The 12,618-nt window shown below is 43.7% G+C and overlaps 3 protein-coding genes across 10 annotated transcripts in view; 2 read left to right on the top strand and 1 right to left on the bottom strand.

Moving 5' to 3' along the window:
* Nucleotides 1-3,325, bottom strand: part of LOC127591348 (probable E3 ubiquitin-protein ligase HERC1) — a 29,943-nt gene extending 26,618 nt beyond the window's left edge. For all 7 annotated transcript variants that reach the window (XM_052051386.1, XM_052051389.1, XM_052051390.1 and 4 more), the window contains exons 1-2: nucleotides 2,930-3,325; nucleotides 45-1,047 (exon numbers count right to left, since the gene is read on the bottom strand). In XM_052051386.1, the coding sequence (XP_051907346.1) occupies nucleotides 45-1,016 (972 nt within the window). In that variant the 5' untranslated portion in view covers nucleotides 1,017-1,047; nucleotides 2,930-3,325. The remainder of the gene's footprint in view (nucleotides 1-44; nucleotides 1,048-2,929) is intronic.
* Nucleotides 3,326-4,192: 867 nt separating this feature from the next.
* On the top strand, nucleotides 4,193-6,074 carry esm1 (endothelial cell-specific molecule 1). Its single transcript, XM_052051713.1, has 2 exons — nucleotides 4,193-4,720; nucleotides 5,528-6,074. The coding sequence occupies exons 1-2, from the start codon at nucleotides 4,282-4,284 to the stop codon at nucleotides 5,755-5,757; spliced, it is 669 nt and encodes a 222-aa protein (XP_051907673.1). The 5' UTR covers nucleotides 4,193-4,281; the 3' UTR covers nucleotides 5,758-6,074.
* Nucleotides 6,075-10,568: 4,494 nt separating this feature from the next.
* The window catches only part of arhgap24 (Rho GTPase activating protein 24), a 28,792-nt gene continuing 26,742 nt past the window's right edge, over nucleotides 10,569-12,618 (top strand). Inside the window, exon 1 of one of the 2 annotated variants that reach the window (XM_052051499.1) lies at nucleotides 10,569-10,793. The gene's annotated coding sequence lies outside the window, so the exon portion shown is untranslated. The remainder of the gene's footprint in view (nucleotides 10,794-12,618) is intronic. The other variant, XM_052051497.1, reaches the window with a different exon arrangement.

Raw genomic sequence — 12,618 nt, 5'->3', positions numbered from 1 at the left:
TATTTTAAAATGCAGACGACATGATACGTGAAACTGTACCCTACCGAAAATTGTCTCATCTGAAGGAGAGTTTGATGGATGAAATCGAATCCCACCCCGCCCGCTTGCGGTGTGCTCAGTGCGGAGGAGGAAGACGGCGCAGAGGTGCGCGGGGACACGGAGGCCGCCAAAGCCACCTCCACCCACTCCAGCAGAAACTTGAGCGAGCCTCTCTGCATGGCCAGGCCGAGCAGCAGCTCCAACGCCAGCCTCCGACCCGTCACATCGGCGCCGCCGCTTCCACTACTTGCCGACGTCTTCTTCAGGAAGTCGGCCACTTGTGCCAGGCAGTCCAACCCGACTGAGGGGATCTTGCTCTCATTGGCCAGAGAAAGCGGTGGCAGTGACGCCAGCACGGAGGAGGCGGTGGCCAGCACGTCGTTGCACAACATCGACTCGGGATGGACGGAGGCTGCGTACCTCCAGTTCTGCTGCAGCAGTGAGAAGAGCAGGCTCAAACCCGTCCTTACGCCCATCTCAATCAGAACATCTGTGCCCGACTTGATCTTGGGCAACCCCCCTGGCAGACACGGCTCGGAGGCCAGCTCAAGATGCCCGCAATCCGCACCGCTCTCTGTGGCCTGAGAGGAAAGATGGGCACGGAAGTTGTCATGGTACTTGGTGTGAATAGCGTAGAAGATCCTCTGCAGGGCCACCAGCCTGTGGTGGAGACCCTGCGTGTAGCGGGTCTGCGTCAGCATGCGGCGAGCCAGCCATCGTTGACTTTGGAGCAGCGACAAAAGATACTCCTCCTTCTCCGCGGCGGCGCACGACTCGCACTCAAAGTCGGGCAGCCGAGGGCCAACGAGTTCCTGGACGGGCTGGGCCAGACTCAACACCTCCTTGTTGCGGAGAAGCCTGTTGTAGAGGGTGGCTGCCCCATGCCTGGTGGCCGTCTGCAGGCTGTCCTCCTCCGCCCAGGAACTGTTGAGGTGTTCCTGCCACTTGAGCAACACATGGGTCTGACAGGGCATCATGTCTGAGCATTATCTTCACCCTGACGAGCACCTGAATGACGGGAAAAAAAACACGTGAACTTGAACAGCGAATGGATGTGCAGCCTGCAGCTGTAAATTCGAGATTAAAAGAATTTTGCATCTCAAAAGTATCTGAAAAGTGTGGCACAAACCTACAAAGCTATCTACCTAGTTCGCCCTTTCCTAAGCATGTCTTCTAAAGTATTTGGATTCAAAGCAGTGGGGGGATCAGGGTAGCAAAAAAATAATAATTGGTGCTATGTAGGTTTGAAAAAAAAAGACAAGTGTGATTGGGTATGTGTGAACGAACCAGGGAAATAATCTGTTGATGAGCCAGGATCAAAAAAGAAGTCTCGGGTCGTGGGCTTCACGGACCCAAAACCCCACCTGGTACTCAAACGTGACACGAGAAGAGAAGGCTGAGGGAACTCCAAGCATGTTTGCAAGCCTTTCTAGGGCTATATGGTTTCCAGTCTGGACAAAAATAACTAACAGTGAGACGGTCCAGTGAGCTGGCAGCCACTACAAGCAAAACAAAACCAGCTACTAACCCTCTGGACTTTAAATGAAGCAAATACGTTGAAGTGACTACTTTAAGGAGACAAATCTTTGACTGACTTCACCTAAATGGTATCAAATTAAACATGACATAAATCGTGCACAGCAAACCAAGATGAAATATCAAACAAATTCTACAACAAAATAATACTGCTCAAGTGCATCATTTAGGCCAATACAATTCAGATATCATTTTGTATAGCTCTCGTCCTCATAAGAACTGTGGCTAAACTGCAGCCTCTCTCAGATGACTGTGGGTGAAAGGTGTGGTAGTTCCTGAACTTGTCCTCAGCCAATCACATGCTGCATAGAGCCAAACAACCTAATATGTCTGTTTTTGAAATGTGGGAGGGAGTCCGATTATGCAGACAAAACCCATGCACGCACTGGGAGAACAGGAAATTTTGATTTGAACCCCAAACCTCAAATCTGTGGAGCAAACATGGTAACCCATACAACATACAGAAAAATCAAAGGATGCAAGGGCCACTTTGACATTGTTCATCTCTAATTCATCTAACTCGCTGAAACTAATCCATCAGTATAAGTAAATGTACGGCAGTTATATATTGTTTCATAATTATTAGATATAAAGTATTTATCGAAAAAAAAACATGATGACAAAGCAACATTCTGGAAAATTTTGGAACTTGAGGTGGCTTGGCTTTGTATATGACTAGAGTAGATCCTCCTCTGTACTAAGCAGAAGCAGATTTTCACATTCAGAACCAAAACAAGAGTAATCTGCAACATGACCATGACAGAGAGTTGAGAGCGAAGCAAATAATAACGACGCAGGCTATTTGTTACTGTAACTGAATTATCACTCCTCAGGGTGTTACCAATACAAATTTTAGAGATGTGTGGAAAATTTGATTTTTTTTCTTCTTCTTCTTCGCTTCTCGTGCCTTGCTATAGAGTCACCGTACATAACACGATACAGGTTAACCTGTCGTGTTTTATGTTGACGCTGACAATGACATTTTGATGCCATTTTATCACGAGTTGGAAGTTGGAAATGCTTATGTGTGTTTGATGGAATGAAGCATAACCTAGCCAAATTGTTGAAGGATGGATGCCCTTACTTGGGACGTGAGCCACGAGGAGCGTTGAGACTAGGAGGGTGAGAGGAGTGGGGTGGACGGTGGCTTGTTGCCAGGACAACGCCAATAAAAAAAATGGAGCTGCATGTGCCATTGACTGGTTTTATGCAGCATCATGCAAAGATGCGTGTGAATGAGCATCCATGCTGATGACATTAGCTGACTCGATGATCCAGTATATTAGCAAGACATGACCCAGCACCTTCCGGAGGATACAAAAACACACACACCGGTGACATTGCGGCGACTCACCTCGGCAACACAATGGATAACAGTGTAGGACTCAATCCAAGCTCCACCGGGTCAACCGAGTGAGCTAACGCGAGGCAGGGCTGACTACACTGCGGCTGTCAGGGCGAGCTAAACAAGACCCTCCCCGCAACACTCGGCTCGGTGGCTGGATGACAACTGGCCGCACAACAAGCCCCGCTGCTCGGTGACGTCCAGGCGGGTGTGTGACGATGGCGAACAACAAGCGCTGACATGTATGTTAGCTTCCATATATTTCGGGCGCTTTTGGTAGCTTGTCCCCGCTGACAGGTTCGCTAGCTCAGGAAAACCGCCAGAGATTCGTCGGCGGTACCTGTCCCATAATCGCACAAATAGATTATGCCCACTTTTCTCCCCCCACCCCTCTCCTCCTTCTTCTCCTCCTACCCCGCCCCCCTGCTCTTCCTCTTCTTCTTCTGAGGTCGTATCAGCTGAAGGCGGCCGGCGTCGGATGACTACCTTACCGCCATCTTGTGTCGAACTCCGCCTCATCTTCATCGATAATCATCGTCTTCATCATCGTCACCATCGTGATGGTTATTTTACATTCGACAAACTCTCCGGTCACCACCAAATAAAAATGTCACACAAAGTATACATACTGAACGTGACAAAAAAAATGTCATCTCTATTTATCATCAAAACCGATGTCACTGAAAAGAGTGGAACTAAAGGATGAAATTGTTTGTTTTGTCGATACTTGTTTAAAAAACTTTATTGACTCAACCAACAAACAATGTGACAATATCACATGTTAATATTCAGATGCAACAATATATCTGATCATATAACATTGATAAATTATAAAGAAGAGAGACCACAAGAAAGTGCACTTTCTGTTCAGCATCATTTCCCCCAAAATAACGATAGATTAGAAACAAGATCCAATTGTTTGAACGATAGATTTCAGTTTGTCGAATAAATTAATGTTAAAAAATGTTCAAAGCACCCATTACATCCTTCCATTTTATGTATGCCGGCATCAAATGAAAACGTTTGAGCAGACTTTAGGGGCTAGGTTGTAAATATTTGAGCATGTTACGATGTCTTTTTTTTTTTTACACTTTTCGAAATTTTGCCCTTTTGGATCTGGGAAACAGCACCCTCTGGTTCCAAAGCAACCCGTAGCACGAAGGGCCGATGACAGCGCGGTTCCTTGGGCTCCTACAAAAACATTTGTGGCATGAGGTCACGTGGATTTCAGTTCCTGGATGGCGCTAATCCCATGCATGCACTTCCACGCCGGATCTCTAAAAAAAGGAGCGGAATGAGGAAATTGACGAGAGCGAAGTGCAAAACAAACTTGTTGGATGCCGTGAAAAGCTCTCCGTCCGATGCTCGCCTCCTCACTTGCTCGAGTCCCTCGCAGAGGATCTCCTTCACCACCGCAGCCTCTCATCATCAGCATCCCCACCACCACCTCCTCATCACTCTCTTCCTCCTCCTCTTCGCTAGCCATGTCTCTGCTGCTGCTCACGGTGCTGTCCTCGTTGCTCGCCCACAGCGCCCACGCGGCCCAGGCGTGGGGCACCGGCGTCAAGTACGCCGTCAACTGCCCGGACAGGTGCGACGCGGGACGCTGCGGCCCCACGCTCGGCTGCGCGCGCACCGTGCTGGACGACTGCGGTTGCTGCCGGGTGTGCGCTGCCGGCCGAGGGGAGCACTGTTACCGCACCGTGTCCGGCATGCACGGCGTCAAGTGCGGGCCGGGCCTCTTCTGCGAGTTCTACAAGGACGAGGACGACTACGGGGATGAATACGGCGTGTGCAAAGGTACCGTTTCACTTGACGCGTTGCACCAAAATACTGCAGGCCGTGTAACTGACGTCCCCAAATCCAATAGATTTGGTTGAACTGAAGTTAAACACACCCCGTCCTATCCCCCTAACTTTATGTAATTGCACACAGGACACTGTATTAGAGACACGTGTAATTAACAGAGAAAAAATAATTGACACTGAGAGAATACTGCATTTAACGGCAAATATTTATTACGATTGTAGTCTGCTCTCAATATTTGGGCCGGCTTCTAATTTTTGAATCCAAATGTCTTCATCTCTAAAAAAAAATATTTTCTAAAACACGTCAATAAAAGAATGTAAAAACTTAAAAAGTAAGACAAAATGTGTCAAATATTAGACTAATTTTCTATACATTGCATTAACGTCCCAAATTGTCTAAAACTGTCAGAAACGAATTCAACATTTTGATCTTAGTATATTTAATTAAATCAATATCATGCATAGGTCTGATTTTATGTAAAATATTATGGGATTTATTGGATACATTTTCGAATTATTTCATTTTACTATTCTTTTTAATCATCCTGTCCATCCATTATTTGTACAATTTATGCAAATATTTTACTATTATTTTATGAGGATTCCACTCACGCGCAAGACTGTGCGCAGCTTGCAGCGGTGTACAATTCATCAAGGCAGAGTTGTTGACCCAACTCAGTGCAGGTGAACCTTACAAAGTGGTCCATCGGCTTCTACATGGACTATTTGTGGTTTAAAAAAAATTCAATGAACACATAAATGAATAAACTTGCATTTTATTTGTTTGGTCTCCTCCCAGACTGCCACTTTGGCACCTATGGCATGGAGTGCCGTAAAACCTGCAGCTGCAAAGGTGGCCTGTGTGACAGGGAGACCGGCGCTTGTCTCACCCTCCGGTTCTTCGCCAAATTGGCCGGCAAGCTCAAGACGGAGCCTCGAGGTGAAGAGGAGGGTTCGGGAGAGGTTCAAGACTCCGATCAACCGGCGGTCAATCGAGCCGGCGCTTCCAAGCGGCTCAGCCCTCGCTGACCACCAGTGCATTCCATCATCCATACATTCATTCAGTCGCTCACTGAGTCAGTGGAAATGTAGCATTAACTTATAAAGGAACGCACAGGCCTTATTTTATTGTCATCTTCTTGACTGTATGTGGATATTATTTATATGGTTGATTATATCACCTTTTTACTCTTGACGCTCCAAATGTATAGTGTGCCTTCAAGTGAGAGAATAGAAGAAATCATTTTTCATGGTGTCACTGTACCACATATATCAATCATCCATGTTGTATTTGTACTGTGTAAAAGATGTATACATGTTAAGAATGGTCTTACAATTAAATACAAGTGATCAAAGAGCATTTGTTTGTTAACCTGTTTCGGGAAGCATCTTCTGTTGCAGCAAAAAACTTTTATTTTTTAATGAAATATTTCATTCGAGAAGAAAACACATTTGGATTATGTGAGCGTTTGATTTCTGCCTTCCTGTAATTGTTGCTGAATGATCTCAGGTCTCAATAAGGATTCAGGAAAGGTTTCAAATTCTTCTTTGATCTAAGTGCGGCATTTGATACCGTTGGAAACATGGAAAAGACTCAGTGGAACAGTCCTTGAATGGTTTACGTTTTATACTCGGTGGAAATGTATTTATGACCATTGGAATTTTGTAATCGGATGGAATGGTAATGACACGGGGGGGTCCCGCAAGGGTCATTTGTTTTTAAAGCCTCACGTCAGACTCTTTAAACACGTCCACAAAAATGTTTGCGCCGAATTCGGTGTGTTTATTTCCTGCGCTTCCTGACACCTGTGAAAATGGCCCTTCTTCCTGTTGTTGTTGTGTCTGCCAGGCAGGAATTCAAGAGCAAGTGACACTCCGAAAAAGCGAAGAATTTTTGTCACACGCTCACGCACACCCACACACACAGACGCACCCACACGCACACTAAAAAAAGGTCCTGTCCTCTGCCTGTGGGAGTCACGAAAGGACATATTTCAATGAGTTCTCCCATCAACCAAGCAAATGAGGTATTTGGGCTACAATAATAATTCACATGTTTTTAGCTTAGTGAGCATCAAATGTATTAACTCCAAAAGTGGGTTTGGGATGACGATAACCATAGAAGAGGAACTGTCCGTTACTGGGTGCAGTACAAATATGAGCAGTGCATTCGATGACATATCAAATAGGTCAACAAAAGTTCCAGGTGTGTTGGAATGCGAATACTGGCAAGAGTTCTCAAAAAACTTTCTTGTTTCCTTTCCAATACATGTCTGACAGACATCCAATATGGGAATCAAACCTCACTTTACACCTCTAAATTTGTACTAAACTAGTTGGATATCAAGCAAGCAATTGGGCTTTTCATTCAACTTCTTTACATTTCTTTTTTTTTTTTACATACGCGAAAATGCAAATCTCTGTGCCGTGGTGCGAGTATGCAAAACGTTGATTTTGAAACACCGTACCTATAAATTACAACACAATAAAATGTGTATTGAAAAGTTAAACCCCAAAACACACAAACAAAAAAAGAAAATATCTCAAAAACCTGATGTGCTTGAGAAAAAAAATATTTCCAGGGATACCTAAAGCCATCTCTGAATAAAATTTGCCGTTGACCAGCGTTAATTGTAAGACCTTAAAGAGTTTCATTAAAATGGTGTCAAATACGCTTGCAGGTTCACGGAAGCAGTGGCTCAGCGTTCGGAACGTTCCCCTCCATTCCCCTGAGAGGCGGCGGTCCGAGGCCTCGCATCCAAACAAACAAAAGGAACCTAACAAGGAAGGAAAATAACAGGAAAGCGTTGGTGAGAAATACCCTTTATGTGACTCCCCGAGCACGTCACACCGCCGCCCACGCTGAAACAAAAGGTGTAAATAACACTGATTTACTGCAAATACATGTCCTGCTATTTACAGTTCGGCCCCGCCTCCACGGGCTGTTTATAACACAGCAGCAAACACGACCATGAGAACATGCGTTTGTTCTCATAAGTGGACCCTTTGGCCTCATCCCTTTGATTTGTCCGGGAAAGAAAATAAATACAAAACTATGTGTATGGCAACATGAGTTACATTGTAAGAAATATAAGAAAAATAACATAAAGATGTGACAAGATAGGTTAACATGCGGTGAGACAAGGTAGTAAAAGATGAAATTAAAGGAAAGAGAATGAGTGAGAAGAACTAAAATGAGATCAAATGAAGACAATGAGATAAGCTGGTAAGAGTGTGTGAAATTACGCAAAATTAGATTAAAAAAATTCATATGTTCAAATTAGACAAGACTAAATAAAATGGGATGAAATAAAATTAAATCCAATAAAATGAGGGAAGACAAGATTGGATAACATTTCAGAAAGTAGGCTATTAATGCAAAAAGAAAAGCAGAGCAGACAAGAACAGTATTGGTTGAAACTGTAATTTAAAAAAAAGGAAAGCATATCAAAATACAAAAATGAAATGGACGAGACAAGATCGTATACGGTTGAATCATGGAAGTAAAATGAAAGAAAATAAAATGATACATTCACCGAAAGCTAGATATTAGATACAATTACAATTTCATTTCAAGGGAAGTCACATCAGGCGGCATAATGGGCGATTGGTTCGCACGTCTGCCTCACAGTGGAGAGGTGCGGGATTCGATTCCGGCTCCAGCCTTCCTGTGTGGAGGTTGCATGTTCTCCCCGTGACTGCGTGGGTTTTCTGCAGGTATTCCGGTTTCCTCCCACATTCCAAAAACATGCATGACAGCTCTAACAACACTGCCCTCTACTGGACATGATGGATCATTGCACCTACGGTAACTTTGTTTTTCTCATTTATTTCGGGTGTTAATCAAAAACACGAACGATTCATTTGAATTAGTCCGAGTTTCTAACTGCAAATGCAATTACACATAATCAAATTTGCCGATAGTTAGGCAGCAGGATATCTGCGAATCCTCTTGTCAAGAGGATCGCATATTCTCAAGAGACTCTTGAGAACATTCTCTGAAACGCTGAAAAACCTAAAGGTGTCATGTTAGATGACGCCACAGGGAGACAATGTTGCACTGAGAGAAATCGGGACTTGTGGACTCCTTTTCACTGCATTTCCAAGAAGAAACATACCCCTTAAAAACGTGTTTAATTTGACTATTCTACTGACATTTGTGAGATTTATTTATTATTATTTCATAGAAGTGGATGTAAAGTCAAAACCGGAAGAAGAACTATGATAAATACAATTTTAAGGTAAGACTATTCACCTGATTCTCCCTAAATTTAAAGAGGACTTCACATTCCAAATAAATGAAACCTCGTAAAGCACTTGAGAGATTAAGAAGACTCTTTATTGTCAAATATGTAAACAGGAAGGACAGCCGCGGTCATGACACTGCTCCAGTAGTCACTAGTTGGCCTAAAAATGGAACAGTGTTTTCATTCATAGTGACAGAGCAGGACATTTGGGAAAAATGTAGCATCTTTATCAAGCATGCCTACAGGTCATGATTTTAGTTTGAAACTCCCCAAACGGCAAAGAGTACAGATGATGGAAAATTTTATTTTAATGGCTCGTAAACAAACAGTTGGGTCTCTGGAGTTCCTGACCAACAAGCTAGGCGCGGGGCGAGAAGGCCGAACCACTTTCAGGCAACGACTCTGTCTGAAAAACGAGCATATGGAGCCGCTATAATGTAAAGAAATTGACATGCCCCATGGCTACAAATACAATGTCCCTGAAATCATGTCAAAGCCAAAAGGTAAGCAGAGCTGCATTGAGTTTTGAGGATGCACAAGTTAACGTTAGCATCTGATAAGTGGCACATACTTGATTGCCCGGTGAATTAGTCAGTGCACTGGCACTGGGTGCGGGTGGGGGGGTGGTATTGGTGGGGAAGGGGGCGGGGGGTGTTAACCGATGACACCACGATTGAAAATCCGCTATCCTAACCCCTGTTCATCATGGAATTGAAATTACAGTGTTGTGATTGCGATTGAATGTGCGATTATTTTTTCAGGCTAGAATTGGCCAACTTTGGGGTCCAAATCCTCATGTTTATGCGCTTGGAGGAGGTCTGCTACATTCCAATCCCATCCAAAGAGGAAGAACCCTCGACAGAAGTCACCCGGGGGGTCCAAATCTTGCACTTGGAGGACCATGAGAACAGAAGAACCACGGAGACTGTTTCAATTCCCATATCCGCCATCTGTGAAGATTCATCTAGTCTAATGTCATGCGCTATCTCCGTGACGACCGGAAGGTATATGTTTTTGGTCATTTTCATCAGGCATAATTCACAGAGAACCCTCATCTGTGATCCCAGGTCCAATAGTTATTTTAATTTTTAAAAAATATTTATTTGTTTTTGAATGCAAACAAATGCATTGTATTTTTCTCCCAAAAATAATTAAAATGATCTATCTCTCTGTACATATAAATGGTGCTGTCAAGTAAGCGTCAGTCTTATTGATTGTCAATATGGATGGTTTGCATTGTATTCGGTTCTATGGCGACAGCCCGCGAGTCAACAAGACGTGCTCTCCTCCCTTGGCTGTGTATTCAGCTGAGCTCGCACCCAAGTGTCCACGGAGTTACCTCATAAACGTTTGCGGAGCTGCACGCCGATGCTGGATTGACGAGCGTACGTAATTACCACAAAAGATGCGCAGATTTCAAAACAGGACTACATTAAATCATCCAAAAGCTACACCTGCACATGATATGACACCTTGAAAAATCGACTTTTCCTTGTGGAGGCTGACGTCAGGATGATTGACGTGAAAGTGTCAGGCTGTGACGTCATCGCGTGTACGCCGGTGTTTAAGTGCACGTGTGCGTGTGGGCTCCTCCTCTTGGAGAGAGAGAGAGAGAGAGATTCTTTCAGCGCGCACACGTTGTGAGAGTTGAACTTGTGGCCACATTTCTCCACTAGGGAAGCGAGACGGTGAATTTGAACGTCATCTCCCTTTTCTTCCTCGTCGTCGTCGTCGTCGCCGGCGTCTTGTTGTTGACGCGGGCCGTCATTCCACACTGGATTTATTTGGGAGAGCAACACCTGGTTGATTATCTGAAGGGTGAGTGATATGCTGTGTTTTGGGTGGAAACGGTTTCAAGCGTGAATGGTGTTCGGCGGTTTATGTGGTTCCCCTTTTTGCGTGAGGGAAAAAAAAAGGTTGACATTTTATTTGGCTGCTTTGGGTTTTTATTGAGGTAACTCTATGTACTGTATGATGTTGTGGTTGCAGTGGTGACAGACTGCACTGCATCACATCATGATGTTACCCATCTCATGTGTTAACTGGCATGGGGACCAAACCCTCTCGTGTAGATGAACAGGTTTTTAAAAAATATTTATACCCTGTATATATTTTTTTCAAATTGAAATGCCTGATGGTCATCTGTTGCATTTGTGTCCCTGTATAAATAGTAATGTAAATATATTTGTATTCCTCATTGCGTGTGTTTAAATGATTTAATGTATTTGTTTTTATATTATTGTCATTGTAGTTATAACAACAACAAAAAAAAATCACAAGGTATGTTTTGGTCATTTTTATCATGAGTAATTCGCAAAGCACCCTCATCTGTTCTCTCAGGTTCAATAGTTATTTTTAAATACTTATTTCAAACATGTCTTTATTTATGAATGACAGGAAATGCATTTTACGTTTTTTCAAAATAAAAGAAATGTGAAAATTTTATATATATATATATATATTAGTCCTATGATTGTCTGGCGACCTGTCTCGGGTGTAACCGACTCCTCGCCCAAAGTCATCTGGGGTTGGCTTCAGCTCACTCAGGAGTTGTGACCCGAATGAGGACAAGCACTCTAGAAAAGAAATGGATAGTCTTCATAGGCATCATATAAAAGCTGCCCATGTCGCTAAATGCATGTTTGTCGATGACCGCACTACGCACCAGTGGGAAATACTTTTTGCATTCAAATACACCAGTTTATGAAAATGCTTTTTTTGTTTGATGTACCACCAGGTTTTGATTCCGCCTTCGTATCGGATCTCATGAAGTCATGCTTGACTTTTTTTAATCAGCTCACCCGGGTGGTCCCGCTCAGAGTCAGTAAAACAAGCTCGGCGCAACTTTCCCAACAATTAGAAAATTCCCACCACTTTTCCGGGTAGCTTTTATTTACACGGTTCGATGCAAGGGGTGTAAAGGCCGAACAGTCCCTCTTTCCACCTGGCATATTCATGCAAAAGGAAAGCACATGCTAAATGATGAAACCCCCCCAGTGCCCGGAATATATATGCAGTGCTCACAAGCCGTACTGCAGGAAAGCTGCGGGATCGGATTGCCCGTGTCAGCTGCCGTACCCGGCTGTTCCCAGGTCTGTGATAGCTGTTTAGTGGCCAAGGCACAGAAACTGCCTCAAAGTGGGAAGCAGGTTGGAACATTTTGAACAACTAACTATTTTTGCTCTATAGCTGTCATACCTTTTAGATTGTCTTACCTGATTTTTTTTCAGCGTCACATTGATTACTACAGTCATAGGCTTCACATTTTGGTGCATTTTTGGCGCGGGCCACATTTTAGTTACCGTTTCCCTTGGAGGGCCGTTATGACTGAAACCATATAAAGAAGTCAAGAATAACTATTGTTTAAATTGCTATCATGAGGGGCTTGGCAACAACAAAATGCATAGAATATATCTCCTATTTATTACAAATGAGAATGTAACATTTTGGTGGACATTTTAGAAAGGATCATGGAAGTTGTTTGAGCTGCTTTCATGGGCCACATAAAATGATGTGGCGGGCCAGATCTGGCCCCCGGACCTTGAATTTGACACCTGTGATATAAGGTGTTAGCGATGGCATCACGGTGCCATTTTGATTCTGAAATTGGATATGTTGGATTCGTTGGGTAGAATTTTTTTGC

This window comes from Hippocampus zosterae, chromosome 18, assembly GCF_025434085.1.
Source record: "Hippocampus zosterae strain Florida chromosome 18, ASM2543408v3, whole genome shotgun sequence".
Taxonomy (NCBI): Eukaryota; Metazoa; Chordata; class Actinopteri; order Syngnathiformes; family Syngnathidae; genus Hippocampus; species Hippocampus zosterae.
Note: the sequence above shows the minus strand (reverse complement) of the source record. Positions and strands in the feature narration are given on the sequence as shown.